General features: G+C 41.3%; 2 protein-coding genes across 2 annotated transcripts; both read left to right on the top strand.

The window, feature by feature from the left end:
* Positions 1-2080: 2080 nt before the first annotated feature.
* On the top strand, positions 2081-7485 carry ARPC3 (actin related protein 2/3 complex subunit 3). Its single transcript, XM_075109881.1, has 7 exons — positions 2081-2438; positions 3508-3607; positions 4697-4773; positions 5055-5123; positions 5408-5534; positions 6052-6146; positions 6973-7485. Exons 1-7 carry the CDS (start codon positions 2433-2435, stop codon positions 7033-7035), a joined length of 537 nt encoding a protein of 178 aa, XP_074965982.1. The 5' UTR covers positions 2081-2432; the 3' UTR covers positions 7036-7485.
* A 1070-nt stretch (positions 7486-8555) lies between these two features.
* ANAPC7 (anaphase promoting complex subunit 7) lies at positions 8556-17595 on the top strand. The gene is made up of 11 exons (XM_075109880.1): positions 8556-8751; positions 9658-9844; positions 10224-10343; positions 12132-12243; positions 12494-12647; positions 12752-12894; positions 13176-13293; positions 13736-13932; positions 14633-14857; positions 15275-15425; positions 16268-17595. Exons 1-11 carry the CDS (start codon positions 8651-8653, stop codon positions 16455-16457), a joined length of 1698 nt encoding a protein of 565 aa, XP_074965981.1. The 5' UTR covers positions 8556-8650; the 3' UTR covers positions 16458-17595.
* Positions 17596-18420: the final 825 nt, after the last annotated feature.

Below are 18420 nucleotides of genomic sequence, written 5' to 3'. Positions count from 1 at the left end.
TCATTTAAGCATGGGAATGCTTGAACAAAATGATTTGCAAAAGAGGCAAAGCTGAATATAAGTATGTTCTAATAAATATTTATCTCCAGTATTGAATAGTTAGTTTCGTTATTAGATGAGAGAAAGACTTGTTAGAATGAAATCAAAAGAACATTAGAAACTGTTAGGTAATGAATTTAGCAACAAATTAAGCAAGCTCCTTGGTTTTTTTCCCTGTATAAAGAACTCATAGTCCTACTATGGGTATATGTTACCTTTACGTGGTGGTTTCAGAGAAGCAAAACTTTAGCACATTATCTCCAAAGAACATATTCACCTAAGTAAATACGTGTAAAAATGGTATTGGGAATCTTTCGGGTCAAGTAACATCAATTCTGGAACTAGGTGTAGCTGTTAACAGACTCTTCATATCAGATTCAAGTCCTGTGGGAAAATCTACTGCTGAATTTACCTCTCACAGTTCATGGTTCTTTTATATATACAGACTCTTCCTGGGGTGTCTTGAGTGTTTCAAAACACGTTTTATTGCTTCTCCTAAAATCTACTAGTCCAATTTATTTGTTACATTCAGCTGAATTTCAGGATGTGGAGTTTTTTTGCTGCTTATGTTGAAATACATACCAACCTTTCCTTTTCCTTAACCCTATGGAATGAGATTTACTTGTGGAGTCCTTGAATTAAAATAGTTTCCAAAAAGGGAGTCATGGTTATGAAATGCTTAACATCAGTGAACGCTTATATGTAGGCATATCATCTGTCTATTTATAGTTCATGTATTAGAAATTAACCCCATCTTCACAAAATACGAACAGCCAAGTATTTCAGTAGAATAAGAACAACTGATGTAATTTTGTAGGAGCAGCTTGGCTGGTTAGCAGATGTCTGAGTGCAAGGACACCCCTTAATGGAAACCAAATCAAGGGTTGAATACTTGAAGGCAACTGCACTTACCTAAACCTGGGGTGTGATAGTAGCTTGGCACAGAGTTTATTTTTGTAATTCCTTGCTTCCAGTCCAGAGGTGTCATTATTTTCTTATACATCAGCAGGGTTTTTCTTCATTAAATGGTTAAATGGTCATACTGTTGATATGGTGCTTAGTTTTGAAGCAAGGATCTGCTTTTTCCAAAGCAAAGCCAGAACAGGGAGAGAGGTGCAACAGACCAGCAAATCCTGCATGTCTAGAGGAAAAGAGCTCCCCAGAATATGTTGAGGTCAGAGGGTTGCATGGGATCTCTTAAATGGAAACAAATAAAAACTGGGAAATAAGATGCCACCTAAGAGCTATTAAAATAGTTTTTGAAAGCCAGGTTTCCAAAAATTGCTGGCCTTATGACCTCTAGAAGTTTCATGATATTTGGCATTTCTAAAACCTTACTCCCAGCCCCAGGCAATCAGTGAATGCTGACACTTCAGTTTCAACAAAGCCATTGCAGTCACCAGGAAGATGTGAAAAAAACCCAGCTCTTCAAAGCTTCATAACATGGGGCCAAAAGCCCTGAATACATTTCTCTTTTAATAGTTATGGTGTAGGTTAACCTCACAATGGAGCGAGTCTTGATGCCCACACGGAGCTAATCACATCACAGCAGGGCCTTATCTGGCTGAATTAAACCACATAAATGTTGGGAAAACTTTGTTGGCTTAACTCACCTCCAGACTGGCACATCCTTGGGACAAGTCATGCCTGTGGACTGTCAAAATGACAAACCCCAGCCCTGCAGTTAGATTACTTTGACTCGCCCTCCACATCTACCCATTTTTTCTCCCTGACTCATGCCATAAGTCATTTACCAGGGAACAAATCCAACATGCCGGGGAGGCTATGGCTTGATAATAACAGAAGTGTGCAGTTTAAAACATTGGACCCCTCCAAAGGCAGTGTGTCTGGACACATTCGGTGCTTCCTTATGCCCAGTGTCCTGCACAGCCAGCTGTGCTTTGCGTGTCAGGTCAGAGCAAGCGATGCCCAGGAGTGCAGCAAACACACAGGATGGACACTGGCTGTGAGCAAAGCATCCCCACCTGCGCTCTTGTCAAGCGCTGACCCTCGCCAGGGACAGGAGCTCACCTCTGCCAGCGAGGCAGCAAGATGGCAGGGTGGCTGGAGAAAAGGGTGGCAAGGAGGGACTATGGGGGGGTTAGGTGCAATGCCAGTCGCAGCAAAGGCAGAGGGAGGGGGGGAACTAGATGAAGGGGGGGAAAAGCAAACAATCTCCCATCTGAGAGTGCTTTCAAAGCACCTTCTCCGTGGTGGCAGGAGCGGTGCCTCCCGGGGCGGTGCATGCTACAGGCCTCCGCTCGGGCTTCCCCTCCTCGCACCGCCTCTGCCGCCTCATTTCCTGCAGCGCAGACAGAGGAGGAAGGTTCGCTGCAAGCTCGTCTCTGCTCCCCTCCCGCCCGGCCCCGCCGAACTGCGTCGTGCCCTTCGAGATGCCGGTGAGGGGGGCTTCGCACCCGCGGCCGCGCCAGCCCCTGATGGTGGGGGGAGAAGGGCAGGAGGGCTTGGGGCTGAGGGGCCAGGCCGGGTGCGACCCCGGGCCGGGGGAAGGGGGCTCTCTGCTGCAGGGTCTGCCCCGGGCGGCTGCGTGGGGCAGGGAAGGGGCTGCGGCCGCAGGGATCCCTGCTGAGAGCAGGGAATTGCTGTTGTGGGAGGCTGCTGTAAGGCCAGCGCCCTCCTTTTCCTCTTCCTCTTCCTGGCAGGGACCGCCACCCACAGCTGGGAGGGTGACAGCCCCCGGACCGAGCGAGAGGGAGGGAGATGGAAGCTGTGCTTTGCTCTGATTTTGTTCACACCACCTTCCTCTGGTTAAAATAAACTGCTTTTCTGCTAGAGGATGCTTCCTCCGCCCCCCCAGCTGCATCCCCCTCTTCCCCCACAAAACCTGGGCTGGGGGGAGGCGAAGGCTTCCTGGTGGCCTGGCACAGCATGGTGGGAATGTTTGGAAAGTGCCTACAACTAAATTAATCAATTGCTAAAAATCAGTTTCCCAGGAAGAATCTGTCATGTGCAGAAAGTTTTTTTTTTTTGTTTTTTTTTTTACTTAGACCAGTTTTAGAGTGCACAGAAAGGTCTTGTTTTTGAGTGTGTATGTGTTAAGCCTGGCTTTATTTATTATTATCTAATATTACTAATTAGACATGGAAATAAAATGCAATCTTTTTTTAATGACCGGCTAACTTTCAGTTAACTATGCAATACCCCATACTTAGGCAGGAGCACAGGGCTGTTACCCTGCTGCTGGGCAGAATGGGGTTAGGCAACCTGGGGTTGAAGCAATGCCTGCCAACCAGCCGTACCAATTTTATCCTGTCTCCCACAACCGTAAATGGTGCTGGTGATGATGCTTTCACAGTCTTCACCAGAATGGTGCTGAGATCAGGGCCTGATTAGAAAATAGTGATTATTTGTGCAGTGAAGTAGACTCTGACTCCTATTTGATGAAGACAGGAGCCAGAAATGTCTATTTTCAGTAGCATTAATAACCAGCTTTCCCTCCGTCTGTAGGCTTACCACTCAACTTTAATGGACTCCGATACCAAGCTAATTGGGAACATGGCGCTGTTACCCATCAGAAGCCAGTTCAAAGGCCCAGCACCTCGTGAAAGTAAGTTTATAATAATCTCCGAAAACCTGTCTGTGTATAGCTTGTCATCATCTCACAGTTTGCTCCAAGCCAGCCCTAGCGAGAGTGATGAGAGGAGTCATGGGTTGGAAACGGAGTGCTTTGCAGTTTATAGAGGAGGAGAAGAGTTTTCAAATAATTAAACTGTACAAATCATAGAAGATAATTACACACAGATAAATATGCACTGTGCTCCAGCTAAATCAATTGTTTCTGTAATTAAAGCCTATGGTTACTATTCTTATGCTTCCTCCTGTGTCTTACTGTGCTCTTCAGTCGGTTTTGAGGAGGACGTGGTGGTGTGAACCCTCTGCTGTCAGAGGAAGTGGGGGTTTAGCTACAAAGAACTTAGGCTTTGGGGCTGTGGCTGAAGACACTTGGCTGCTCTGAAGGATGAGGAGTAGGATGGGCAGCACTTTAGGGTATGGGGCTTCGAAAATTGAAATGAAGTTACGGGCATCCCAACAGGGCCTACAGGCAGCCTGGTACGGATTCCCCTCAGCATGTGAATTAACATTTCCCAGCCATGATATCCCCCAGTAGTGTGGCAGTTCAGTCTGAGAAAGGAAATACAAAGGAAATGTTTCTGGATTTAAGCAGTCTTGGATGGTAGCAAAAGCAATCAGAAGTCACACGTAAGCTTGCAGCTATGTGTTCTGCTCACCCGCCTCTTGAAGAAGATAATGAAATTTGAGTGATTGTGGTGTTATGCTTTCTCCAAAAACATTTTTATGTTCTGAGAAGACTTTTACACTGTTAAAACTCTGGTGAGTTACTCAACTGGTAGAAAAGCGGGGAACTGCTGAGTTGCTGCCGTTTGTGAAGTGAGAAGTCGTAGTGGGAGGAGAAGCAGGGAGTTAATGCTGCTGAAAGTAAGAAGCTTAAATGTTATGGTTTGAGCTCACCAGTGTTTCACATGGCAACGACTTGCATAGTGCTTTCTTCTGCTTTTTGTAAATACCAAGGTTTTGCCTTTGCAAGAATCCTTATTGATATATATCAGTGAGTAGAAGTTATGAGCAAATGTAGTATAATGGTGCACTGTTTAACTCTGTGTTTCTTTTTTGTTAGCTAAGGACACAGATATTATAGATGAAGCCATCTACTACTTCAAAGCTAATGTTTTCTTCAAAAATTATGAAATTAAGGTAAGTTTTTGAGATACTGTGCATACAGTAGTTCTTTGGAGGGTTGGTGTTGTGAATATAAATTTATTTTCAATGAAATAATTCTACTAGATAACAAAAACTGCCCTTCCGCCCACTTAATTGTTAATGTTGGGTAAATGTCACGAATTGCAAGTCCCTCTCTCGTGGGGAAATTGTTGGCCAAAATGGCTTGAACTCATTCACGTTTCAATCTTTTATCAGTTCCATAAAGTCTCTTAATCTAAGATTGGCTGGGCTCTGTGCTGCTTCTTGTTTTGCAGAACGAGGCGGACAGAACGCTGATCTACATAACCCTCTACATTTCTGAGTGCTTGAAAAAGCTGCAAAAGGTAAGAAAAGTGAATTTCTGTGCAGGAGGGAAACTGAGTCTGTTCTGGGGATTGTACCTGGGAAGAGGTTTGCTGATATTCTCCTCATAGTGGCACAAAAAATCCTCTTTACCCAGTCCCAGATGTCAGAGCCACAGATATTCTAAGGCTGTGGATCTGCAAAGACGCATGTTGCTATTTTTGATGCATTTTTATGTGCTAGAGATCGGTAAAATATTTGGGGTCTAATGCTCCATCAGCTTTTGATTATAACTATTAATCCATTGTTTGCCTGGCTTTTCCAGTGTAACTCCAAAGGCCAAGGAGAGAAAGAAATGTACACACTAGGAATCACTAACTTCCCAATCCCTGGGGAGCCTGGCTTTCCACTTAATGCCATTTACGCCAAACCTGCCAACAAGCAGGAGGAAGGTAAGGCTAATCCAGGACCTCTGCAGGCTTCCATGGGCTCATACTTTACCAGCTGTTTTTTTGTGACTGCAGCTAGAAAAATTACCTTTAAAACTGAATCTTCTAAATCTGCAGTTCTATCTTCTGAAGGCAGCACAAGCTGGATTTTCTGACCTTGGGGGCCAGTGACTCCCCTGGATTAATAGGAGTCTGAATCTGCCTTTTGTATCAACTTAATCACTAGCTAAACCCTGTAATAGCACCCAAGCCAGCTGCTGCACTGGCAGAATAGGAAGCCCCCAATAATGAGTAAAGGTAAATGAGAGAAGAAAACGAGTTTGAATGATCCTCTTACAAGTATTGTAAAAATCCCAATTATGGCCATAAATTGAGCAAACTAACTCAGCCAGCTGACAAGCACCTCCAGATGTGAAAACTCACATTTTGCTTTAAGCAGTGATATCTGATGCTTCCCTGTTAAATTCAGTTTGGCTTGGTGCTGTCTCAGTTTACACTTTTTTCCTGTGCTGTGTTTCAGAGGTGATGAGGGCCTACCTGCAGCAGCTGAGGCAAGAAACTGGTCTTCGCCTTTGTGAAAAAGTATTCGATCCTCAAAGTGACAAGCCTAGTAAGGTAAGAGTTTAGTGCGATCATCACAGATTTAATGAGAGGTTTGGTGTGTGTTTTCAGAAATGTGCGGAGAGAACTGAGACGATGGGGTGAGGGATCAGATGTGGGTAACTTTGGTGCAAGCTTCCCTGGTTTTACAAGGCTAGTGAAATAGCAGGCTGCAGGTTATCAATAAATTTAATCTGTAATGTGGCAAGACAGCAAATGCCAATCTGCGTTACTTTAAAAAGCCAGGCAGTAATAAGAGGTGTCTGGTTCAGCTCTTTAAAGTATTGCACATCTGCTGTTGGGTAGGTTTTCAAATAGAAATTCACAGGCGTGGGAGATGCTGTTTATCTTCCCAGGTGGTTCTGATCTGATAGCTGCTTTGAAGTAGACCATTATGCCTCATATCCAGATGAAAAAAAAAAGCTAATCAATGTGTGAATTACCTCCTGACTGTTCATGTGTTTCATGTGCAAATGTGACTGCATTTAATATTGAAATAATTTAGGCTAATTTAGTTTCAAAGCCATAGCTTTCTGATGCATCCCTTGTTTATAATTATATTGGAATAAATATATTGGCATAAACAGTAAGAAAAGATACAGAAATAATAGAAAGGAGAATATCCCACTTTAATTTGGAGTCCTATATTATAAATTCATTGGGTCCATTCCTGTCATCCTGTTCTAAATTCCAGTAGAAACTAGTGTGGAAAACTGTATGTGCAAAACTGGAGCCTTAACATTTGTTGTTTGTCAGAGGTTGAACTCTCTGAAGTCACTATTTTGTTTCTGGCATGGAAACTGCTTTTGCCTGTTTTCTGACTTCGTACTTCCTTCTGCAGTGGTGGATCTGCTTTGTGAAGAGACAGTTCATGAACAAGAGCCTGTCGGGTCCTGGGCAGTGAAGAGGCAAAGTAGTAACATTAAACACTTCCACAGCAAGGTGTATAAAGTATTTTGCCTTTGTTTTGGATATATTTTGTACCAGGGAATATTAAGTGCTTAGGAAGAAAAAAAAAAACAATCCACAAACCAGTCAATGAGGGATAGAGGGAGAGCAAAAAGGTAATTTGTGGAATCAAATGTTATTAAGCTGGTGCTTAATAAGTGATTTCTAACACGCTGTTTGAGATGCAGGCTGCTTTATTATCAGTGGCTACAGCTAGCATTTAATACAGGGCTTGTATTTAAGAGAAGAAATGGGCTTGCCTGTGGGGCAGGGGCTCTGTGATTTCTCTGCTGGCTAGAGGCTCATTATCTTGTGTCAATGGAAAACGTACCTCTCATGCTGTTTTGTCAAGTGCAGTGATTTCTACATTGTTTTCAATAAATTTAGCTTGTAATTAATGTGGTAACTGCTTTGCATCTTACAGATAGCCTTCAAAGAAATCAGAGTTGTTTTTTGTGAAAAGACCATCATTACTGAGTAATGGTTATCAATAGGAAGTGAATCATTCCCACTGAGGACAGGGCATTAATACAGGGGTTTTAGTTAGTTATTTAGGAGGTTATTTAGGAGGCCTGCCCTCACAGAGCAGTGCTCCATTGTACTAAAATCCCTTCAAAGGGTAATGCAGGCAGGTTACGTACTGATTGGTCTGAGGGTACGCAGATTCAAACGCAACCATCACCCAACACAGGCAAAAACTGTCTGTTTGGATCAGCCAGATGGCTTCTTGGAGAACTGCAAATCCAAGGTCAGTTTATTCCGAGGTGTCCCATTCCTTCGTGGCGATACTTGTTTTGCTGTCACTGTACAGCACCAACACAATTTTTGTATTACTTGATCTGAAGTCTAGTACCAGTAATGTTTTGCTGCTTGTTGTGTGTCTGTTGAGAGGTGTATTCCTCTCCTGGCAGCAGTGATGGTGTGTTCAAACTGAAGGCTCCCACTGATTTGATTTGTGGTAATAGGATAGCCATGTTTTGCATTTTTGTAATAAAGGGGGACAAAAAAGTTTATGATTCTGGTCTCCTTTCAGTCTGTGCCTTGCAGTTAACAGTGGCCCTAGTGAGGTGTTTCCCCTGGTTGTGGCCCAGAAGAAACCTGGGTTTTGAAGGATCTTTCTCCTCAGTTACCTATTTTTGTATGCAGGAGCTTTATCTCTCATACTTCTGTCACATTTAGCTGTTGCAACCAGCAGATAATAAAGTCTCAGGAGAAGAAGGCCCAGATTCACGAGCTGCGCAGGCACAGGGACGGTGTCTATTCCATAGAACTATACTGAGCCGAAAAGGGCCTCCCCACCCGTGTAACACCCATCGCGTCTCCGCAGTCGCGCTGCTCGACACTCCCGCCCCACCATTGCGCAGGCGCCGGGCCGCCGGGGGCCTGGTGCGGGGCGCACCGCCCCGGGCTGCCCAGCCGCACGCCTGTCGGGCCGCACTCCCGCCATGGAGGCAGTGCCGCGGGCGCCCGCAGGCGGCGGTGCGCGAGGCCCTCTCGGTGGCGCCATTTTGGAGTGCCGGCGGGCGGCGTCGGCGTCTCGTTCTTTGCTGTGTGTCCATCCCGCCGCCGGCATGAGCGTGGTGGAGCACGTACGAGAGATGGCGTCCGCCGGGCTCCACTCCAACGTGCGGCTCCTCAGCGGGCTTCTCCTCACGATGAGCGGCAATAACCCGTGAGTGGCCCTCCCCGCGAGAGGGCGCGCCGGGTGGCCGCGGGCTGATGGGACGGGCGGTGCTGAGGGGAGAGGCCGGGCGGGGGTTGCCGTGAAGGCAGGCTCGCTTGGCGAGCCGTCCCTCCCGCGGGGCACCCGGCCCCGGCCCTGCGGAAGGCGAAGCCCGGCTTTGCCAGCCCGCCTTCCTGCCCGGGCTGCGGCATCGGCAGCGCAGCCTCTGCCCCTCGGGGCGCACGGTGCAGCATGAGCCTCCTGGTAGAGGTGGAGGGATTTTCTCCCAGGGGTACCCAGTGCAGGTCACGGCTCTTCCCCGGACTCCCTTAATTGCCTTTATTTTTCAGGATTTCCCTGTAAGGTTTCATTTTACAATTTTCTTGGGTTTTGAGGTACTAATTCAAGCCAAAATCTAATTCTGAAACTGTAACCCTTCAACACTTATGCAGACACACTAAAAGTGTTATAAAGGTGTTTTTTTTTTTAAATGTGGGAACACGTGGATCGGGACCAGGACAGCTGTACAAGGAGCTGGGTTGCCTTGTAAGCTTGAGTCCATTCAAACAAAATGTACTTTCACGGACGTTGACAACATGTGTTTGTTATGGGGAGGATGGGGCTGCTCTGTTAGGGAAGGCGGTGGCCAAGCAGCTGAACGTAAGCTGTTGTTACTGATGAGGTGTCAGGAGTGGCTGTTATGTTTGTTTGTATAGAGATAAAATAAATTGGTGAGATAATCCCTTTGTGAGGAGGTAGTACCTGTTACCCAGGGGCCCTACCAACTTAGTAAAGCAGCAACAGCAGTTGGAAGTTGAAGGCAGGCAAACGAAAGCTACAAATACTTTGGATCCGTAAGGCTTTTGTTCTTATGCAGGTAGCTGATCACAGCCTTTCTCTTTCCGATTCTTCTAGGGAACTGTTTTCGCCATCTCAGAAATACCAGCTCCTTGTATATCATGCAGACTCTCTCTTCCATGATAAAGAATATAGAAATGCTGTAAGTAAGTATACGATGGCCTTGCAGCAGAAAAAAGCATTAAGTAAAACTTCAAAAGTAAGACCTTCTACTGGGAATGCTGCGTCAACTCCACAAAGCCAGGTATTTAAAAATTGGCTAATGTGCTACGTAAAACGATCATGTCCCCCCTTACATTTAATGTTGCTGACTCAGTATTATAGCATTAGATGGTGGATTTGTCAGGTCAAATAAACTTGACATTTAAGGCTAATTCATTTTGAAAATATCAGTGTGGTGTTTTCTAATGCAAAACTTCGTATGGTCTCAAACATGAGATTTTTTTGTATGTGTAGCTCATGCTTTTCATTTGAAGACAGGAGCGATATGAGACGGGGGTAGGTTGTACTGTTGACTTTGCACTAGATTTTTTTCAATATACTGTAAGCATTTAAGGAGGAACCCTTACTCAATTTTTTTACTTGACCAAAACAGCTACTTTAAAGTTTGTTTTTTATTTCAGTGTTTACCATCTGAAATTGAAGTGAAATATAAAATGGCTGAATGTTATACAATGCTGAAGCAAGATAAAGATGCCATTGCTATTCTTGATGGGATTCCTTCCAGACAGAGGACCCCAAAGGTTAGTTCTGGCAGACGTTTGTCACAAGTCCTTGGTCAGTGTGTCTTGATACTGGCCTACAGATTCTGGTCAAAAATGAACGTAGCCTATAGAGGCAATGTTAATGTGTCTTGGTATTTGCTTTTGTAATAGTTAAATGTTGTTTGGAAACACTTCCTAATGTTTAAATTGGCTTAGTTTATTTGGCATTTTTTCTTTAAAATCAGATAGATTTTGTATTCCCTCTGTTAGAAGGAATTTTAAAAAGTTAAAAGAATTAAATGTTTGTGTTCATCTTTATTAATTTGTGTGAATTACTTGGTTAACTCTTTAGTACTGCACATGGCAGGTACAGAATTTTCCTTGTGTACAAAGATTTTTTTTTTTTTTCAATTCTAAAAGTTTGTAAAATACTTGTATATCTATACATAAGGCTTGGAATCTGTATCATCATTTGATAGTTCTTTTCATGTTACCATGAATAGTTTTCATAGGGCAAAGAATAATGGGTTGCCTCAGCAAAAGCAATATGGATCACATCTGCCGGGAGAAAAATTTATGCAACTGCAAACAGCTGAGTTACTGCAAGTTAGTAAGCGATTATCAGATACCTGACTGACCGATTTTCTGCAGTTCTGAGTCAAATATGTAAATACGAGAGCCAAAGTGATTGTTTACATTACTGTACTTTGGCTGTAACCACAAAGTGCAGTCCTAGTCTCTGTGGAAAAGCTATGTATCACTGGACAGGAAAGGCACACTGTCACCTGCTAGAGCTGAAGGAGAGACCTGTAGCCTGGCTGTCTCACAAGGTTGGCCATTTTGTGGCATTTTCACTATTAGCCAGTCAACCTAACTTGATAACTTATGATTGCTCAACCTGAGCAAGTGTTTTAATATATTCTTGAACCCAGAATGGCACTTCATATCTTGTTGTATAGTTCGGGCAATGTAGGATCCTTGAAAGGCTGAAGAGGTTGGCAAGTAGAAGGAATGCTATCTTTTAAAATCTTTTCAACCTTTTTAATAACAGTTTAGATAAAATTAAATATTTAGATCGCATCGTGGTCTACAGTGCCAAATATGTTGAGTCTTTGCTTGCTGGCTCTGTTATGTCGTAAGGGCTTAAAAGACTAACACATCAGGTCAATCAACTATGTTTCATGTTAACAGTATTCCTGTATTGTGCTAACAGTGTACGTGGCTTAGGCTCTAGTCATGTCAAAGTGTTCTGTTTAAAGACCAACTTACAGAACAGAAAAAGAAGAAAAGAATGAGAAAAGCAAACTTTCTACCTATACACACTAGTAAAATTAAGTATTCTAACAGAAACCAGCTACTTGTGTAGAGCTCAAATAATTTCTGTTCTTTCATCAATTGTGACTTCATTCAGAAGCTAAATGGAAACTTTCTCTGCCTTCCTAAGATGATAATTCTAAAGACTTCCATTGATATGGAGAGACCAACTGGAAGAAGGCCGATGTAATGGATGTATAGGTCCTTCTTGCTATCATATATTAACACTTGCCCATCTTTTGACTTCTTATATGCAAAGGACTAAGATTTCAAGATGCACTATGCAAATACAAAGGAATGTAAATTTTATTTTTGGACTCAGAAAGAAGCAATAATTTAAATTTTATACTCTATGGTAGGTTATAGTGTCCCCAGAAGAGCAGGTAATTTTGTCTTCTGCCCAGAACAGGAGGGAGGGAGGCAAGCATGCTTGAAGACGAAGTTGTGACCTTTTCTTAGTGATGCTTTCTCCTGTCTCATGCTTGACTCTACCAACATTTCTATTGCTTGTAGATCAATATGATGTTGGCAAATCTGTACAAGAAAGCAGGTCAAGAACGCTCCTCTGTTACAAGCTACAAAGAAGTACTAAGGCAGTGCCCCTTAGCACTTGATGCCATACTAGGTAGGTGTCTGCACACTGTTAGTATTTCAGTATTAAACAGTATTATAATTTGAATTATGCTTGGACCTAGGTACCTGTTTTGCATTTGCATGTAATATGTAATGCTTACATTATGCACATTATAAAAAGCATTGTAACAGGCTGCTTGTTTACGCTTGCCAAGGGGTGGAGTTTCTCGTATTCAGGCAATTAGTTTGTATTAAAAGCAGTTTGTGGTGGCTGAAATTGATGTCTATACTGTTCTGAATAGGCTTGCTCTCACTGTCGGTGAAAGGTGCGGAAGTGGCATCTATGACAATCAACATAATTCAGAGTATTCCTAACCTGGATTGGCTTTCAGTGTGGATCAAGGCATATGCTTTTGTGCATACTGGAGATAACACAAGAGCAATAAATACCATTTGGTAAGAGTTCAAAGACCATGATGTAATCAAATAATATATTAATATTTATATATAATTACATTTAAAATTGCATTATATAAACAACAGACTTTTTTCTCTTAAAGCTCTTTAGAGAAAAAGTCATTGCTGAGGGATAACGTAGACTTACTGGGGAGCTTAGCAGACCTGTATTTCAGAGCCGGAGATAATAAAAACGCTATTCTAAAATTTGAACAAGCACAAATGCTGGATCCTTACCTCATAAAAGGTGAGTAAATCCTAAAAGAAAGTTTACCTAGTGTAATGATCTGATGAGTGACATTAGAGAAGCAGCTACATGCAATCAAACATGCAGTGGAATATTGTGTATTGTTGTACCTGGATTTCAGTTCAGAATTTGCGTTCTGAAGCTGTGTATCTTGAACCGTTACTGAAAGTTGCACAGTTTAAAGTAGGTGTTTGTGGCTCTGTTTTTGGTTTTGGGGTTTTTTTGTTGTTGTTGTGAATGAACTTTCCATTTCTTGATGATCTTCAAATGTTTCATTTCAGGAATGGATGTATATGGTTATTTATTGGCACGTGAAGGTCGACTAGAAGATGTGGAGAACTTGGGCTGCCGCCTCTTCAATATTTCTGATCAACATGCGGAACCCTGGGTGGTATCTGGGTAAGTTGTTTTCTTTCTTTTCTTACCTCCGCTCTTGATTTGCTGCATGCAGTGGATTACTGTTGATACAGTGGATTCAGCCTTTTTGTTTAGAAGGTACTTTTCTGTCCTATCTGTTCTTTCTTGGGGTAACTTAAATTAGCTATCCATAAATATCTTCATTGTTTTCTGTATGTTTAAACCTATTAGAGTTACCACACATGTGCAATAACAATGCATTAAATAGCTGTAACAGTTAATATTCATACTGCTTTTTTATAAACTCCTGAAGTTTTTTTTTCCCCAAACATATATTCTTAACTTCAAATGCAAGAAGTTTAACAGTTGCTTGTAATTTCTTTCTTTTTTTTTTTTTCTTCCCTCCTTCTGTTTTTAAACCTCTGTGAATGTGCACAGGCACCACAGGCAGTACATATTTACAATCACATTTGTCTTTCTGTAGGTGTCATAGTTTCTACAGTAAACGATACTCTCGTGCCTTATACTTGGGAGCCAAAGCTATCCAGCTTAATAGTAACAGTGTTCAAGCTCTCCTGCTGAAAGGAGCTGCTCTTAGGAATATGGGTCGAGTACAGGAGGCAATTATACACTTCCGTGAAGCAATACGTCTTGCACCTTGTAGGCTGGATTGCTATGAAGGTGAGTCAAGTGAAGCTGCTCATGTGGACAGTATTGGTTTGGTGTGAAAGTTGGTGTCATGATGATCAGGCAAGGGAATAGACAGGAGTTCTTTTTTCCTGCTGACTTTCTAGTAAGTAAATTATTACCACCCAGAAACATATAAAGCTCTAGTAGAAGTGGTCAGATAAGTGATACCAGAAAATGCATGTATTTATAAGAATAAGTTTCAAACAGGTGTGTTTTTGTTTTGTTTAATCTGGGTATAAACAGAATTGGGTATTCTGAGCAGGTCACTTTCAGATGATGACGTTAACTGTGTGGTTAGTTCCATGGGGAACTTTGTGTTGTCATAACTTTTGTCATTTATTTAAATAATATTGATCTCAGCAACTACAAGTAAACAGTGAGTTGTGAAGAGTCTGGTTGAAGTATTAATAATCCAGTACTGGAACTGGACAAAAATCTTAGATTAGGTGTACTTATTCTTAGGCTTTTTTTTTTTAAGTACCTGCCCATAAGTAAAAGTGATAAAGTCAGTTATCTGTAGAATGGATATGTTAAAATGTATAGAGTCGTATTCTCAATTGCAATTTGTATTTGCTTATTGGAGTGTCAGTTTTTTGGAGTCTGAGTGCTACTAAGTGCAAATAATTGAGGAGAGGTGAGTGTCTGTCATGCTAACTCAAAACCAGAAATGTTTTCCTTTTTATATCATCAGGTCTCATCGAATGTTACCTAGCATCCAACAGTATTCGTGAAGCTATGGTTATGGCAAATAATGTGTACAAAACTCTGGGAGCAAATGCACAGACACTCACTCTGTTAGCAACAGTCTGTCTTGAAGACCCAGTCACGCAAGAAAAAGCAAAAACATTATTGGACAAAGCACTAACACAAAGACCTGATTATATTAAAGCTGTGGTAAAGAAAGCAGAACTTCTTAGTAAGTTACTTTCCTCCCCCCTCGCCCCGTCACTTTCTTTAATGGAAGAGTGTTCTTCAGCCTTGTCAATGTGAAGAATGTAACAGTGGTATTAACAGCCCAGGGATTTATTAGTTCTATCCTGAAGGAAGAGTCACAGGAATTAATTGCATCTAGCAACTGATATGCCACCACTTTAAAAAATTGCAAGCAAAATGTTTTGACTTCAAAGAATATGTAATTGTGAGTGTGGCAGTTATTGCAAAAAAAGGCCATTGTTTAGAGTTAATCTTGCAAGATCACTGCTATCCCCTGTGCTGACAGTTCTGAAGGAAGAAATAGCCGTGCATTGTGACAATTCTTTGTATACACTCTGATTTTTTTCTTAATAGATTTATCTAAACTATTAATTAAAACTGTAGTTTTACATATAAACAGGTAGAGAACAAAAATATGAAGATGGAATTGCTTTGCTGAGGAACGCACTAGCTAATCAGAGTGACTGTGTTCTGCACCGAATACTGGGAGACTTTCTTGTGGCTGTCAATGAATATCAGGAAGCAATGGACCAGTACAGTATTGCCCTGAGGTAAAGCAGAGACTCTGAGGTTGCAGTTTACTTGTAAGAATCAGTAATCACCTTGACTAACTAAAAATTTGAGCCAGTAATTGATTAGGATGTGCATCAGAGGTAGCTTTATATCATTCTCCCTTCAAACAAACAAAAACATACAAATGGTGTCATGTTAATGAATTAGCTGGTCGTAAGGCTTTGAATGAAGTGCAAAATGTAGGGACTGCGTTAGTGCTAAACATGTCACTAGGCATGTGATTCCTTCACTAATGACAGGATTAAGGCATGGATTTATTTATGGTTATTAATTATTATATAGTCAGGCACCTTTAAGATCCATTCATTTAGACTAGAAGGGGCTATATAAAAATGAGCTATGAAGTAAAGTTAAATAGTATGATTCAATTTAACATAACCTAAATGTTATTTTAGGGTGTTACCATGTTAAATGTTACCATGTTTTGATTTCAACAAGTTAAATTTCCCTTAAATCTAGCACATTCTGTACGCTATAAACTTATAGCTTGACTAGGTCAGCTGTTTTTTGCTTGCATATAACATATTTAGTCATAGTAATTTAAATTTTTACTGCTTTGATGTTACTTTAGTATTGTCTGGAAGAATTGATTACGTTTTCTGGAAGAGTGTGATGTTCAGTTAAGCGCATTTATATAAAGATTTAATATTCAGTGTTGTGGTCAGCCTGAGATGAAGTTGCATCATCTACTAAATTTAACTTCTTGATGTTAAACAGGAAGTGCAGACAACAAGATGAGACTTTTTCCCCCCCCTTTACAATAATGTCACAAATATAAGAAAAAAATTTCTAGGACAATGCTTTTTCTTTCTTTTCTCAGTTTGGATCCAAATGATCAGAAGTCCCTAGAGGGAATGCAGAAAATGGAAAAAGAGGAAAGTCCAACAGATGCAACGCAGGAAGAAGATGTGGATGATATGGAGGGAAGTGGAGAAGAGGGGGACTTGGAAGGCAGTGACAGTGAAGCAGCTCAGTGGGCGGATCAAGAGCAGTGGTTTGGCATGCAGTAGTGGCCTCTCATCCTGCTGCTTCTTTCGGCACTTGAACGTACCACTAGAGCTGTTCCTTGAAGAACATAAACTATGATTTTTGCAGTAACAAAGGACTTTTTTTTTTTTCTTTTTTTAAATAGACTCTGAAACCATTTAACAGTTCTATGCATCTCAGTGCCATGAAGGTTCTTGATGCTTCTTATTTATTAAGTGTAAGGGACTAACTGTGTTGGAAGTTATTTGCAGCTTTCATTTAAAAAAATTTCCTGCTGAAACTAAAAGCATTAGAATCTGAAGCGTGTAATAAGCCTCTTGTTTATGGTGAAAACAATGTCTAAGTTCTGTCCAGGCCTAAGTGTGCTTGATCAGTCTGTAAATACAGTGGTTTGTACTCCTTTGTGGAAAAGGTCTTATTCTCTTGTTTGTCTGCTACCATTTGGGCTCACACTCCTGTTGAAGTCTGGAGGAGTTGCTTGGGTGTGGCTGAAAGCAGCACTTTTCTCTTGCTGTGTTTGTTGCATTGATTTGTCGTCTTGTAAGGCATTACACGTGCTGTAAAGACGTTTGGTACCGTAGCCAGCTTTGATTTAGAGGACACTTTTGTAGCTGACCAATTTCTGTGTGTACAGAATTGAGCCAGCATTGGAGAATTACAGTCGTTTCCTCAATCCTTACTAAACCCTGTAATCACTTAGTCTGTACATGAGCGTTTATTTTTAAATGCAGTTTAGTTTTATTTTGGTATGTTACTAAAAGGTTTTACAGCGGTGACTCAAAGCACTTCACATTCTGTATACAGCACTGACATTTAAAATTATACAAAAAGAATTCATGCCTCTTCACTTGCATTGCTGTAGAAATGTTAAATTATGCAAATACACATATTGTCTTGTTTTTGTCATGTTTATAGACTTCATGTTTTTGTCAGGTAATGTTTGGATTCATGTGTTTTACCTCACCTTTCGAAGCAGAGTTGTATTGCTTCACATACAAATTCTCAACATCAGTGTTTCAAGGGTGAGCTCGTTTGTTTAATCATAGAAACTGTTCTAGTTCTGTGGGCTTGATGTGTGGGAAGAGGAATTAATTCTTGCTCTTATTTTTCTTACCGTTCTGATTTCCATACTCTTTACTAAAATACGTATTTTTATCTCTATATTGGCAATTTGATTGCTCTTGTATTTATTCTGTTACCACAGGTATGCTGGAGCACACAGACTGCTGTTTTACAAAGCTAAAAAATGGGTTTGGGTATCAGTTGGAGGAAAAATGGCTACTTAATAAAAACACATGACATGGAAAACAAGCTTCACCCTAGCTGTAGATGTATAATGCCAGATAAGGGTAAAATCTCTCCCGCTGTCGTGTGCGTTACATCAGCCAGAAGAATGCACTACAAAAAGAATAGGCAAATTAATTCTATTATAGTCTATTTTGAAAATATTTTGGTATGTCACATCCGATGAAGGAGGAGTCTAATAGTTTATCCATTTTTAAAAAAAAGAAAACATCTGGGTATATCTGGAATTTTGTGGGCTTTAGACTTTCCAAAATATAAAATTGAATTATGGTCATTTGAAGGCTATATGGGAAGAACAGAAAAAGCGTGTGCTGCTGTCTTGGTGATGGAACTGGCATAAGCTGTTCCTGCTCTCTTATTAAACAAATACAGTAAATGGCTGTAGAGCAAACATTTTGTTAATTGCATTCTGGTGGATGAGAGACCTGCTCCTGTTCACCTCTTAGGAAGAGTCTATTTATACCATTGCTGTGTGGTACAGTGAATAGATTCCAGCTCACTGCATGGCTTTCATAACAGAAGGAAGTACACATGCACAAGCAAATTCAAAGCATATATCTTTTTTTTCTTAAAAAAACAACCTGCTTTGTTCTCTCTGTGCACTCAAGCACTCGTCAGCTTGTGTTCTGTATCTGGAATTTGGGTAGTAGCTTCATTAGCTTTCTAGTTACATTCCAAACC

Source organism: Phalacrocorax aristotelis, chromosome 15 (assembly GCF_949628215.1).
Source record: "Phalacrocorax aristotelis chromosome 15, bGulAri2.1, whole genome shotgun sequence".
NCBI lineage: Eukaryota > Metazoa > Chordata > Aves > Suliformes > Phalacrocoracidae > Phalacrocorax > Phalacrocorax aristotelis.
Note: the sequence above shows the minus strand (reverse complement) of the source record. Positions and strands in the feature narration are given on the sequence as shown.

Bases quoted from the DNA above. Each gene is read 5' to 3' on its own strand.
- ARPC3 (XM_075109881.1), top strand. The intron at 5,535-6,051 runs GTAAGGCTAATC...GCTGTGTTTCAG, and splicing joins TGCCAACAAGCAGGAGGAAG to AGGTGATGAGGGCCTACCTG. The intron at 6,147-6,972 runs GTAAGAGTTTAG...TTCCTTCTGCAG, and splicing joins AAAGTGACAAGCCTAGTAAG to TGGTGGATCTGCTTTGTGAA.
- ANAPC7 (XM_075109880.1), top strand. From the start codon at position 8,651: ATGAGCGTGGTGGAGCACGTACGAGAGATGGCGTCCGCCGGGCTCCAC. The intron at 10,344-12,131 runs GTTAGTTCTGGC...TATTGCTTGTAG, and splicing joins CCAGACAGAGGACCCCAAAG to ATCAATATGATGTTGGCAAA. The intron at 12,648-12,751 runs GTAAGAGTTCAA...TTTCTCTTAAAG, and splicing joins AGAGCAATAAATACCATTTG to CTCTTTAGAGAAAAAGTCAT.